Source organism: Rattus norvegicus, chromosome 2 (assembly GCF_036323735.1).
Source record: "Rattus norvegicus strain BN/NHsdMcwi chromosome 2, GRCr8, whole genome shotgun sequence".
In the NCBI taxonomy this organism is placed as follows: Eukaryota; Metazoa; Chordata; class Mammalia; order Rodentia; family Muridae; genus Rattus; species Rattus norvegicus.
In genome coordinates, this window is record NC_086020.1 from 193,056,857 (window position 1) to 193,072,171 (window position 15,315).

Below are 15,315 nucleotides of genomic sequence, written 5' to 3' on the forward strand. Positions count from 1 at the left end.
TCTACATATTACACTCTACCTTCTACAAATTTTGTTAGCTCAAGTCAACTGATGTTCTTTCTTCTAAAAAGTATATCCAAACTTAGGTAAGACACTATAGTGTATAATCATGTGACATACTTTATATTCTCATAGTTTTGTGATATTTTATCTCATCTTACTGAAACCATATTCAAGGTACAATATACACATTTTAATATATTAACTATTATTACAGCATTGTAGTGGGTTGGCCTAATGCTGCTTGTACTTGAATGTTAATTTGGGTCTCCCAAAACTGCTCCAACAACAAGTGAGTCCTTCCTCATATGAGACACTGAGACACCCAATCCCAGTTAATTCTTGATTGGTAAATAAAGATGCCAGCAGCCAATAGCTGGGGAGAAGAGATATAGGTAGAGTTTAGGTTTTCCCCAGTCTTAAGACCAGGAGGAGGAAGGAGAGAAAAAAAGAGAAAGGAACTGCCATGGAAGAGGAATAACATGCAGGAGGGAGAAGAAGAACCACAATGGGAGAGCTGAGCCATTAAAAAGCATGGTCATATGGGCTAAGAGCAGCCAATACAGAACACGGAAATTAGTAAGTAGTGACTCGGAGATATTATAGGAATGTAGATTCTAACAGCATGGAGGGTAGGCAGGCAGTTGCCCAGCTATTGTGCTGCCTAAGGCATATTGTAAAATATAAGGCTGTGTATGTCTTTCATCTGGGAACATAAATGGTCAAAGGTAAGAAGAAACCCCACGCTGTGATATTTTTATTACACAGTATAAACCTTTAATGCTGTGTAGCCTAGAAATATAAATCAAAATTAAGTACTGAACATTTGAGGCTAGAGATATGGCTTAGTAGCTAAGTCCTAGCTGCTTTTCCAGGGAATCTGGGTTCATTTCCCAGCACCTACTGGTATCTCATAACTATCTACAACTTTAGTCCCAGGGGATCTCTGGCTTCTGTGGGCACCAAGCATACACAAGGTGCACAGACATTTACTCACGCAGAAAACCCGTATATATAAAACAGAAAAAAAAAATCTTAAATGAACATCAGTGATGGTTTGTATATGCTTGGCCCAGGGAGTGGCACTATTAGAAGGTGTGGCCCTGTTGGAGTAGGTGTGGCACTGTGGGTGTGGGCTTAAGAATTATGCCTGGAAGTCAGTCTTCCACTAGCAGCCTTCAGATAAAGATGTAGAACTCACAGCTCTGCCTGCACCATGCCTGCCTAGATGCTGCTGTGCTCTCACCTTGATAATGGACTGAACCTCTGAACCTATAAGCTATCCCCAATTAAATGTTGTTCTTTATAAGACTTGACTTGGTCATGGTGTCTGTTCACAGCAGTAAAACCCTAGCTAAGACAACAGCTTTCAAATGTTTAGAATTATGACAACTTCTTAAAGATATGTATCATAAGCAAAAAAACCCAACTTAGCCCCTATCATTTAAGGATTTAAATGTTTTACTTGTACGTATATGTACCACATGTGTTCACTGTCTGCAGAATCCACAAGATAGTATTATATATCTCACAGAACTAGTTTCAGACAGTTATAAATCACGTGGGTGCTGAAAACTGAACCTGGGGGTCCTTGACAAGAGCAGCAAGTGCTTTTAATGGCTAAGTCATCTCTCTAGTCTCTTCTAACCATATTTTAAATGTTAATGGCTTAGTACCTAGATCACTAGTTATTTATACAATAAATAGTAATGTCACTTTATTGTCTATATTGTTTTTATAATTTAAATTTTTGAATCTAATCTATTGTTAAATATAACATACATTTTCTTCACTCTTGTCCAATTTACATTTAACTTCATCTCCTTGCTGTATGAACTCTTTTCTTACTGATTCCAGTTCATCCCTAAAAGGAAAAGCAAGAGAATAGCATTATAATCCAAACAATATTTTCATTTTATTTCCTGAGGCTTTTTTAAATTATTGTTTATCACTTTTTAGGTTTGAGTTCTCATTTTGATTGGTAACTCATTGTGCATGACTATTGGGCACATTTCTATTCCCATATTTAAGTTACTATATATATTTATCTTTAAATTATATTCATTCTTGTCATCAGTTTCCTTTTAAAAAACTATACAAACATTTCATTTTCTTTTCTTAGTCATTCTAATACACGTATAAAATTTTACACAAATAAATTTAAAATATAAGTACAATTTATTTTAATGATATTTATATATACATATATCATTATACATGTTCAGAGAATCCCCAGAAACATAAGAGCAGTGATGCTTTGGGTAAGGGAAACCAGACAGGTAAAAGACAAATGAAAGATACTGTTCTTTATTCATTTATTCATGTGCTCCTTTGTCCTCTGGAATTTTTTATTATATTCATATATTAATTTTTAATATTTTCATTAAATTATTGTATATTACAGATGAAAATATTAGTGATCTTCTCAATGGACACTGGAAAATATTTTTCTATTTCTTTTCCTTTGTATCATTATTACACTGGTAATATAATCAATGATTTGCTCTTTCAGAAACTGAATTCAGGAAATAAGTTTTCCTAAAAATTTACACATGTATTTATTTATTTGCTTATTTATTGAGAGAGACAGAGAAAGAGAATGTACACTTTCAATAGCATATATATGGAGGTCAGAGGACAACTTCTAAAAGTTAGTTTTTCCTTCCACCATGTGGACTGCAGGGATTGGATACTTAGCAGTGAGCACCTTTATCACTGAGATATCTCACTAGCTTTATTCTTTGAATACAAATTTATAATCAGTATGTTCACTGTTTATAGATAATTCATTTTAAAGGTCCATAAGTCCATATTAAATGTAGATATTCAGAATATATTAATCAAATAATGCAAATATTGTTTTAAAAACTATCTTGAGCTAAGGAAATAGTTCAGTGAATAAGGTGCTTCCCTTGCAAGAATATTGACCTGAATTTTATCCCCATAAACTACATTAAAAGCGAAGATCGTTGGAGCATAATTGTAATCCCAGTGCTGGTAAGGAAAAACAGGTAGAACCCTGATGATTACTTGTTGGCCATCCTAACGTACTTGGTTAATTCCAAACTAGTCGTATTTCAAATCCAGACAAGTGGTATAATGAAATATCAATGTCTAGAAAGGGTACATCCAGTACCTGAACAATGACATCTAAGGTTCTCTGGCTTCCACACACTCACATAGTATTCACACATGTGCACATCTATAGGCTCTCGTTGTTGAAGTGGTAACACAAACCTCAATTACAACACTCGTAAGTCTGAGGCAGGAAGATCAAGGCTATCCTGACCATTAGAGACCTGGTCTCAAAAACTAAGTGAATGAATTTAAACTTTTTTAAACCACAGGGAAAAAACAGCTTAGATATCTAAACTGTAAGTAACAGCTGCTTCTGAAGAAGAAAGCTGAGAAAACAGGTCAAAATCATTCATGGGATGGCAAAAGATGTTTTTTAAATCTGGAAAATAGTTAACAGCAAATAATTTATTAAAAAATGACTGGATCAAGCACCATATTCACTTCTAATCATAATACCTCATATATTATCTCTATAACAATTCAGTATTAGGTCTAAGGATTTTAAATAAAAGTTTACAAAATACATTCTTTATCCAAACATAAGAAAAAGAAATTTCTATGTGACTGTAAACAAGAACACACACACACACAATATCTGAAAAGCATTCAAGTTATCAATTGATTTAAAAGAACTTAAAATGCACAAAGAGAGAGAGGGGGTTTCAGGGGAGAGATTGACTGAGAAGATAATAGTAAAACTGCATATCAAGCCAGGCATGGAGTTCATGCCTACAACCTCAGAAACTAGGAGGCAGAGATAAAGAGGATCACTACAAGTTCAAGGCAGCCTGGTCTACATAAGGCCCTTCCCCTAGGGTCAATGAACTATCTACCTATAAATCCTTGGCCTTGATAATGGTGCCAGATATGAAGTCTATCTTGTGAACAAGTCCTTAAATCCAATCAAAATGTGGCAGGTTACTCCCGTAACATTAATATCACTATTATACAGGTGAGTATATAATGACAGGCCAGTCATTAGGTAATTAGCTCACTGGGTTCACAACTGTAGAAGAGTGTTGACACCTTTTCTCTTCCTATAGTATGCTCAGCACCTTCCAGCACTATGAAATCGAGCCAATAGAGATAAAGCTTCCAGATCTAACACTTGATTTTTCCGTGTTCTATAACTCAAGTACGTGGTGTCCTTAGTAATAGGGTCTTATCATCAAGTTCTGGAGGTTAACCAAAAGCAAAGGTGCCTATAATGTATGGTCCATAGAGTCACAGTGGCCAACATCTCCAAAAGAAGTATCCCAGCACTAGCTATAGCCTTTTTTTTTTCTTTTCTTTTTTTCGGAGCTGGGGACCGAACCCAGGGCCTTGCGCTTGCTAGGCAAGTGCTCTACCACTAAGCTAAATCCCCAACCCCCCTAGTTATAGCCTTTTTTTTTTTGGTTCTTTTTTTCGGAGCTGGGGACCGAACCCAGGGCCTTGCGCTTCCTAGGTAAGCGCTCTACCACTGAGCTAAATCCCCAGCCCCAGTTATAGCCTTTTTATTTGCTAGTTTGTATGCCATCGTCCACCATTATAAGGTAGCTCCATTTAAACTCTGTGTTTGTATTTTAGGAAGCTCATATAGTAGAAGGTTTCCATATGACTTACTAAAGACTTTAGCATTCATTACCTTTCCTCTTACTCCCTCTCCTCTACCCTGCCCTCCCATCCTCATCCTACTTAACCATTTTTGTCACATTGTTCCCCCTTTCTCTCCTGTTTCACTCATTCTATCTCCCCACCCCAAAAATACCTCCAACTCATGGCCCCTTACTACATTCCTGACAACTACGCATATTCCAAATGAAACACACATATCTAAAGATTCAAAGCTAAAAGCCACATATGTGGCTAAAAGCCACATATTATAATTGTGCTGGATATGGTTTGCCTCACTCAGGATAATAATTTATAGCTCTATTTGTTAACCTATGAATTTCATACTTCCTTTTTTCTTAAAAGTTGAATAATATTCCATTATGTGGATGTATCATATTTTCATTATCCATGTATCAGTTAGTAGGCATGCAGATTAGGATCCTATTATTATTATTCTGCTAAATACATTACTAAATTGACTCCGACAAATTTATTCAGATCTATAATTAAGTGCAGCTGTCTATCCCATTAGAAATTCTTCTCTTTGAATAGATGGCAGTTAACACACAGACCCCCATAACTGGTCAATGTGTGGAGAATAAGAGACTGCAGAGTCCTCAGCCATAAATGGGACATCTCTATCACGCACCCTCTGCCAAGGCTCAACAATCATTGTAGAAAAGGTAGAAAGATAGTAGATGGCAACAGAGAAATGGACACAACAAGGCAGTTGCATATATAACGTCATAGTGATGATGATAGCATGTCTAAGACCTATGCAACCCCAAGCCAGACAAAACCCCAGCATGAACAGGAGAGGTATGCACAAAGTAGAGTAGACAACTGATAGATGCTGTGAGAAGGACAGTAAATTTTCTTTTAGGATGTCACGGTTCAGGGGTTAGCCGCACATGATTATCAAATTAGACTGACAGGTTTAAAGAAAAACAAAAGATGACATGAAGATCAGTGAATAAGGAGATCTGGGTACATCTAGTAGTAATTGAGGGAATGGGGAGAATATGGTAAAATATATAAAAATTTAAAAAATAAAATAATATTTTAAATGCCATATCAAAATAAAATAAAAATACCATGTTATAAATTCATAAATATGGTTGCAAGTAACTGATTCAAATGCCTGTACAATTTTAAAAGAAATGGGAAAGTAAATATCAGTATACAAATTTTGAAAGAACAGTAAGAAAGAATAGGATGTGAATTCAGGAAGACAAAAATAAATATAAGAAGAATGGCATAAATTCACAAGAAGAAAAGCAAATAGAAAAATTTTAAACTTCTATAAATAAAAAATTGACTAAATGGAGAGAAACTTGAAGCAATCCGACTAAAATCAGGGACTAGACAAGGCTGCCCACTCTCTCCCTACTTATTCAATATAGTTCTTGAAGTCCTAGCCAGAGCAATTACACAAAAGGAGATCAAAGGGATACAGATTGGAAAGGAAGAAGTCAAAATATCACTATTAGCAGATGATATGATAGTATATTTAAGTGATCCCAAAAGTACCACCAGAGAATTACTAAACCTGATAAACACCTTCAAGAAAGTGGCTGGGCTAAAAGCTCTAGAACAAAAAGAACCAAATACACCCAGGAGGAGTAGAAGACAGGAAATAATCAAACTCAGAGCCAAAATCAACCAAGTAGAAACAAAAAGGACCATAGAAAGAATCAACAGAACCAAAAGTTGGTTCTTTGAGAAAATCAACAAGATAGATAAACCCTTAGCCAGACTAACGAGAGGAAACAGAGAGTGTTTCCAAATTAACAAGATCAGAAATGAAAAGGGAGACATAACAACAGATTCAGAGGAAATTCAAAAAATCATCAGATCTTACTATAAAAGCCTATATTAAACAAAACTTGAAAATCTGCAGGAAATGGACAATTTCCTAGACAGATACCAGGTATCGAAGTTAAATCAGGAACAGATAAACCAGTTAAACAACCCCATAACTCCTAACGAAATAGAAGCAGTCATTAAAGGTCTCCCAACCAAAGAGAGCCCAGGTCCAGACAGGTTTAGTGCAGAATTCTATCAGACCTTCATAGAAGACCTCATAACAATACTATCCAAACTATTCCACAAAATTGAAACAGATGGAGCACTACCGAATTCCTTCTATGAAACCACAATTACTCTTATACCTAAACCACACAAAGACCCAACAAACAAAGAGAACTTCAGACCAATTTCCCTTATGAATATCAACATAAAAATACTCAATAAAATTCTGGCAAACCGAATCCAAGAGCACATCGAAACAATCATCCACCATGATCAAGTAGGCTTCATCCCAGGCATGCATCAACGTGATACAGATCGGAAAAGAAGAGGTCAAAATATCACTATTTGCAGATGATATGATAGTATATTTAAGTGATCCCAAAAGTTCCACCAGAGAACTACTAAAGCTGATAAACAACTTCAGCAAAGTGGCTGGGTATAAAATTAACTCAAATAAATCAGTTGCCTTCCTCTATACAAAAGAGAAACAAGCCGAGAAAGAAATTAGGGAAACGACACCCTTCATAAGAGACCCAAATAATATAAAGTACCTCGGTGTGACTTTAACCAAGCAAGTAAAAGATCTGTACAATAAGAACTTCAAGACTCTGAAGAAAGAAATTGAAGAAGACCTCAAAAGATGGAAAGATCTCCCATGCTCATGGATTGGCAGGATTAATATAGTAAAAATGGCCATTTTACCAAAAGCGATCTACAGATTCAATGCAATCCCCATCAAAATACCAATCCAATTCTTCAAAGAGTTAGACAGAACAATTTGCAAATTCATCTGGAATAACAAAAAACCCAGGATAGCTAGATCTATCCTCAACAATAAAAGGACTTCAGGGGGAATCACTATCCCTGAACTCAAGCAGTATTACAGAGCAATAGTGATAAAAATTGCATGGTATTGGTACAGAGACAGACAGATAGACCAATGGAATAGAATTGAAGACCCAGAAATGAACCCACACACCTATGGGCACTTGATTTTGACAAAGGAGCCAAAATCATCCAATGGAAAAAAGATAGCATTTTCAGCAAATGGTGCTGGTTCAACTGGAGGTCAGCATGTAGAAGAATGCAGATCGATCTATTCTATCACCCCGTATAAAGCTTAAGTCCAAGTGGATAAAGGACCTCCAAATCAAACCACATACACTCAAACTAATAAAGAAAAACTAGGGAAGCATCTGGAACACATGGGCACTGGAAAAAATTTCCTGAACAAAACACCAATGGCTTATGCTCTAAGATCAAAAATGGACAAATGGGATCTCATAAGACTGCAAAGCTTCTGTAAGGCAAAGGACACTGTGGTTAAAACAAAATGGCAACCCACAGATTGGGAAAAGATCTTTACCAATCCTGCAACAGATAGAGTCCTTATATCCAAATATACAAAGAACTCAAGAAGTTAGACCGCAGGGAGACAAATAACCCTCTTAAAAAATGGGGTTCAGAGCTAAACAAAGAATTCACAGCTGAGGAATGCCGAATGACTGAGAAACACCTAAAGAAATGTTCAGAGCTCTCTGCTCCCAAACCCTGTGGGAGAGAGACCTCACCGCCTGATCAAGTGGGCACTCCTGAGGCTGCAGAGCGGAGGAGACCACCAACACTGCCCACCCCTGCCCACATCCCTGGCCCAAGAGGCAACTGTATAAGGCCTCTGGGTTCCCGTAGGGGAGGGCCCGGGAGCAGCAGGACCCCTGTGCCTGAGACAATGCTGGAACCTGAAGGAAACAGACCGGATAAACAGTTCTCTGCACCCAAATCCTGTGGGAGGGAGAGCTGAACCTTCAGAGAGGCGGACACGCCTGGGAAACCAGAAGAGACTGCACTCTGTGCACATCCAGGCGCCAGAGGAAAACACCAAACGCCATCTGGAACCCTGGTGCACGGAGGCTCCTGGAAAGAGCGGCGCAGATCTTCCCGGTTGCAGCCACAGCGGAGAGGACTTAGGCAGTACCCCACGAGCAAACTTGAGCCTTGGAACTGCAGGTAGGACCAACTTTTCCCCTGCAAGAAACCTGCCTGGTGAACTCAGGACACACAGAGGCAAAATTCCTCTAAGGCCGGGCACTTCCTGTGTTTACCGGAAGTCCCACACCGGCGGATCCCGGACCGCAGCAGCTCTCTGTTCCCAAACCCCGTGGGAGAGAGGCCTCACCGCCTGATCAGGTGGGCACTCCTGAGGCTGCAGAGCGGAGGAGACCACCAACACTGCCCACCCCTGCCCAAATCCCTGGCCCAAGAGGCAACTGTATAAGGCCTCTGGGTTCCCGTAGGGGAGGGCCCGGGAGCGGCAGGACCCCTGCGCCTGAGACACTGCCGGAACCTGAAGGAAACAGACCGGATAAACAGTTCTCTGCACCCAAATCCCGTGGGAGGGAGAGCTGAACCTTCAGACAGGTGGACACGCCTGGGAAACCAGAAGAGACTGCACTCTGTGCACATCCAGGCGCCAGAGGAAAACATCAAACGTCATCTGACACCCTGGTGCACGGAGGCTCCCGGAAGGAGCGGCACAGATTTTCCCGGTTGCTGCCACAGTGGAGAGGACTTAGGCAGTACCCCACGAGCAAACTTGAGCCTTGGAACCACAGGTAGGACCCTTTTCCCCTGCAAGAAACCTGCCTGGTGAACTCAAGACACAGGCCCACAGGAACAGCTGAAGACCTGTAGAGAGGAAAAACTACACGCCCGAAAGCAGAACACTCTGTCCCCATAACTGGCTGAAAGAAAACAGGAAAACAGGTCTACAGCACTCCTGACACACAGGTTATAGGACAGTCTAGCCACTGTCAGAAATAGCAGAACAAAGTAACACTAGAGATAATCTGATGGCGAGAGGCAAGCGCAGGAACCCAAGCAACAGAAACCAAGACTACATGGCATCATCGGAGCCCAATTCTCCCACCAAAGCAAACACGGAATATCCAAACACACCAGAAAAGCAAGACCTAGTTTCAAAATCATATTTGATCATGATGCTGGAGGACTTCAAGAAAGACATAAAGAACTCCCTTAGAGAACAAGTAGAAGCCTACAGAGAGGAATCTCAAAAATCCCTGAAAGAATTCCAGGAAAAAACACAATCAAACAGTTGAAGGAATTAAAATTGGAAATAGAAGCAATCAAGAAAGAACACATGGAAACAACCCTGGACATTGAAAATCAAAAGAAAAGACAAGGAGCTGTAGATACAAGCTTCACCAACAGAATTCAAGAGATGGAAGAGAGAATCTCGGGAGCAGAAGATTCCATAGAAATCATTGACTCAACTGTCAAAGATAATGTAAAGCGGAAAAAGCTACTGGTCCAAAACATACAGGAAATCCAGGACTCAATGAGAAGATCAAACCTAAGGATAATAGGTATAGAAGAGAGTGAAGACTCCCAGCTCAAAGGACCAGTAAATATCTTCAACAAAATCATAGAAGAAAACTTCCCTAACCTAAAAAAAGAGATACCCATAGGCATACAAGAAGCCTACAGAACTCCAAATAGATTGGACCAGAAAAGAAACACCTCCCGTCACATAATAGTCAAAACACCAAACGCACAAAATAAAGAAAGAATATTAAAAGCAGTAAGGGAAAAAGGTCAAGTAACATATAAAGGCAGACCTATCAGAATCACACCAGACTTTTCACCAGAAACTATGAAGGCCAGAAGATCCTGGACAGATGTCATACAGACCCTAAGAGAACACAAATGCCAGCCCAGGTTACTGTATCCTGCAAAACTCTCAATTAACATAGATGGAGAAACCAAGATATTCCATGACAAAACCAAATTTACACAATATCTTTCTGCAAGTCCAGCACTACAAAGGATAATAAAGGGTAAAGCCCAACATAAGGAGGCAAGCTATACCCTAGAAGCAAAAAACTAATCATTTGGCAACAAAACAAAGAGAATGAAAGCACACAAACATAACCTCACTTCCAAATATGAATATAAGGGGAAGCAATAATCACTATTCTTTAATATCTCTCAATATCAATGGCCTCAACTCCCCAATAAAAAGACATAGATTAACAAACTGGATACGCAACGAGGACCCTGCATTCTGCTGCCTACAGGAAACAAACCTCAGAGACAAAGACAGACATTACCTCAGAGTGAAAGGCTGGAAAACAATTTTCCAAGCAAATGGTCAGAAGAAGCAAGCTGGAGTAGCCATTCTAATATCAAATAAAATCAATTTTCAACTAAAAGTCATCAAAAAAGATAAGGAAGGACACTTCATATTCATCAAAGGAAAAATCCACCAAGATGAAGTCTCAATCCTAAATATCTATGCCCCAAATACAAGGGCACCTACATATGTAAAAGAAACCTTACTAAAGCTCAAAACACACATTGCACCTCACACAATAATAGTGGGAGATTTCAACACCCCACTCTCATCAATGGACAGATCATGGAAACAGAAATTAAACAGAGATGTAGACAGACTAAAAGAAGTCATGAGCCAAATGGACTTAACGGATATTTATAGAACATTCTATCCTAAAGCAAAAGGATATACCTTCTTCTCAGCTCCTCATGGTACTTTCTCCAAAATTGACCATATAATTGGTCAAAAAACGGGCCTCAACAGGTACAGAAAGATAGAAATAATCCCATGCGTGCTATCGGACCACCACGGCCTAAAACTGGTCTTCAATAACAATAAGGGAAGAATGCCCACATATACGTGGAAATTGAACAATGCTCTACTCAATGATAACATGGTCAAGGAAGAAATAAAGAAACAAATTTAAAACTTTTTAGAATTTAATGAAAATGAAGGTACAACATACCCAAACTTATGGGACACAATGAAAGCTGTGCTAAGAGGAAAACTCATAGCGCTGAGTGCCTGCAGAAAGAAACAGGAAAGAGCATATGTCAGCAGCTTGACAGCACACCTAAAAGCTCTAGAACAAAAAGAAGCAAATACACCCAGGAGGAGTAGAAGGCAGGAAATATTCAAACTCAGAGCTGAAATCAACCAAGTAGAAACAAAAAGGACCATAGAAAGAATCAACAGAACCAAAAGTTGGTTCTTTGAGAAAATCAACAAGATAGATAAACCCTTAGCCAGACTAACGAGAGGACACAGAGAGTGCGTCCAAATTAACAAAATCAGAAATGAAAAGGGAGACATAACTACAGATTCAGAGGAAATTCAAAAAATCATCAGATCTTGCTATAAAAACCTATATTCAACAAAACTTGAAAATCTTCAGGAAATGGACAATTTCCTAGACAGATACCAGGTATCGAAGTTAAATCAGGAACAGATAAACCAGTTAAACAACCCCATAACTCCTAAGGAAATAGAAGCAGTCATTAAAGGTCTCCCAACCAAAAAGAGCCCAGGTCCAGACGGGTTTAGTGCAGAATTCTATCAAACCTTCATAAAAGACCTTATACCAATATTATCCAAACTATTCCACAAAATTGAAACAGATGGAGCCCTACCGAATTCCTTCTATGAAGCCACAATTACTCTTATACCTAAACCACACAAAGACCCAACAAAGAAAGAGAACTTCAGACCAATTTCCCTTATGAATATCGACGCAAAAATACTCTTAAAATTCTGGCAAACCGAATTCAAGAGCACATCAAAACAATCATCCACCATGATCAAGTAGGCTTCATCCCAGGCATGCAGGGATGGTTTAATATAAGGAAAACCATCAACGTGATCCATCATATAAACAAACTGAAAGAACAGAACCACATGATCATTTCATTAGATGCTGAGAAAGCATTTGACAAAATTCAACACCGCTTCATGATAAAAGTCCTGGAAAGAATAGGTATTCAAGGCCCATACCTAAACATAGTAAAAGCCATATACAGCAAACCAGTTGCTAACATTAAACTAAATGGAGAGAAACTTGAAGCAATCCCACTAAAATCAGGGACTAGACAAGGCTGCCCACTCTCTCCCTACTTATTCAATATAGTTCTTGAAGTTCTAGCCAGAGCAATCAGACAACAAAAGGAGATCAAGGGGATACAGATCGGAAAAGAAGAGGTCAAAATATCACTATTTGCAGACGACATGATAGTATATTTAAGTGATCCCAAAAGTTCCACCAGAGAACTACTAAAGCTGATAAACAACTTCAGCAAAGTGGCTGGGTATAAAATTAACTCAAATAAATCAGTTGCCTTCCTCTATACAAAAGAGAAACAAGCCGAGAAAGAAATTAGGGAAACGACACCCTTCATAATAGACCCAAATAATATAAAGTACCTCGGTGTGATTTTAACCAAGCAAATAAAAGATCTGTACAATAAGAACTTCTAGACACTGAGGAAAGAAATTGAAGAAGACCTCAGAAGATGGAAAGATCTCCCATGCTCATGGATTGGCAGGATTAATATAGTAAAAATGGCCATTTTACCAAAAGCGATCTACAGATTCAATGCAATCCCCATCAAAATACCAATCCAATTCTTCAGAGAGTTAGACAGAACAATTTGCAAATTCATCTGGAATAACAAAAAACCCAGGATAGCTAAAACTATCCTCAACAATAAGAGGACTTCGGGGGGAATCACTATCCCTGAACTCAAGCAGTATTACAGAGCAATAGTGATAAAAACTGCATGGTATTGGTACAGAGACAGACAGATAAACCAATGGAATAGAATTGAAGACCCAGAAATGAACCCACACACCTACGGTCACTTGATTTTTGACAAAGGAGCCAAAACCATCCAATGGAAAAAAGATAGCATTTTCAGCAAATGGTGCTGGTTCAACTGGAGGTCAACATGTAGAAGAATGCAGATCGATCCATGCTTATCACCCTGTACAAAGCTTAAGTCCAAGTGGATCAAGGACCTCCACATCAAACCAGACACACTCAAACTAATAGAAGAAAAACTAGGGAAGCATCTGGAACACATGGGCACTGGAAAAAATTTCCTGAACAAAACACCAATGGCTTATGCTCTAAGATCAAGAATCGACAAATGGGATCTCATAAAACTGCAAAGCTTCTGTAAGGCAAAGGACACTGTGGTTAGGACAAAACGACAACCAACAGATTGGGAAAAGATCTTTACCAATCCTACAACAGATAGAGGCCTTATATCCAAAATATACAAAGAACTCAAGAAGTTAGACCGCAGGGAAACAAATAACCCTATTAAAAAATGGGGTTCAGAGCTGAACAAAGAATTCACAGCTGAGGAATGCCGAATGGCTGAGAAACACCTAAAGAAATGTTCAACATCTTTAGTCATAAGGGAAATGCAAATCAAAACAACCATGAGATTTCACCTCACACCAGTGAGAATGGCTAAGATCAAAAACTCAGGTGACAGCAGATGCTGGCGAGGATGTGGAGAAAGAGGAACACTCCTCCATTGTTGGTGGGATTGCAGACTGGTAAAACCATTCTGGAAATCAGTCTGGAGGTTCCTCAGAAAATTGGACATTGAACTGCCTGAGGATCCAGCCATACCTCTCTTGGGCATATACCCAAAAGATGCCTCAACATATAAAAGAGACACGTGCTCCACTATGTTCATCGCAGCCTTATTTATAATAGCCAGAAGCTGGAAAGAACCCAGATGCCCTTCAACAGAGGAATGGATACAGAAAATGTGGTACATCTACACAATGGAATATTACTCAGCTATCAAAAACAACGAGTTTATGAAATTCGTAGGCAAATGGTTGGAACTGGAAAATATCATCCTGAGTGAACTAACCCAATCACAGAAAGACATACATGGTATGCACTCATTGATAAGTGGCTATTAGCCCAAATGCTTGAATTACCCTAGATCCCTAGAACAAAGGAAACTCAAGATGGATGATCAAAATGTGAATGCTTCACTCCTTCTTTAAATGAGGAAAAAGAATACCCTTGGCAGGGAAGGGAGAGGCAAAGATTAAAACAGAGACTGAAGGAACACCCATTCAGAGCCTGCCCCACAGGTGGCCCATACATATACAACCACCCAATTAGACAAGATGGATGAAGCAAAGAAGTGCAGACCGACAGGAGCCGGATGTAGATCGCTCCTGAGAGACACAGCCAGAATACAGCAAATACAGAGGCGAATGCCAGCAGCAAACCACTGAACTGAGAATAGGTCCCCGTTGAAGGAATCAGAGAAAGAACTGGAAGAGCTTGAAGGTGCTCGAGACCCCAAAAGTACAACAATGTCAAGCAACCAGAGCTTCCAGGGACTAAGCCACTACCTAAAGACTATACATGGACTGACCCTGGACTCTGTCCCCATAGGTAGCAATGAATATCCTAGTAAGAGCACCAGTGGAAGGGGAAGCCCTGGGTCCTGCTAAGACTGAACCCCCAGTGAACTAGACTATGCGGGGAGGGTGGCAATGGGGGGAGGTTTGGGAAGGGAACACCCACAAGGAAGGGGAGGGGGGAGGGTGATGTCTGTCCGGAAACCGGGAAAGGGAATAACACTTGAAATGTATATAAGAAATACTCAAGATAATAAAAAAAAAATAAAATAAAATAAAAAAAAAAAAGAAATGTTCAACATCTTTAGTCATAATGGAAATGCAAATCAAAACAACCCTGAGATTTCACCTCACACCACTGAGAATGG

The 15,315-nt window shown here is 39.2% G+C and overlaps 1 protein-coding gene across 10 annotated transcripts in view; it reads right to left on the reverse strand.

Annotated features, from left to right (window-relative positions):
- Positions 1–15,315, reverse strand: part of Sycp1 (synaptonemal complex protein 1) — a 160,071-nt gene that overhangs the window by 71,693 nt on the left and 73,063 nt on the right. For all 10 annotated transcript variants that reach the window (XM_063281327.1, XM_063281328.1, XM_063281331.1 and 7 more), the window contains 1 exon segment: positions 1,783–1,864. In XM_063281327.1, coding sequence (XP_063137397.1) covers positions 1,783–1,864 — 82 coding nt within the window.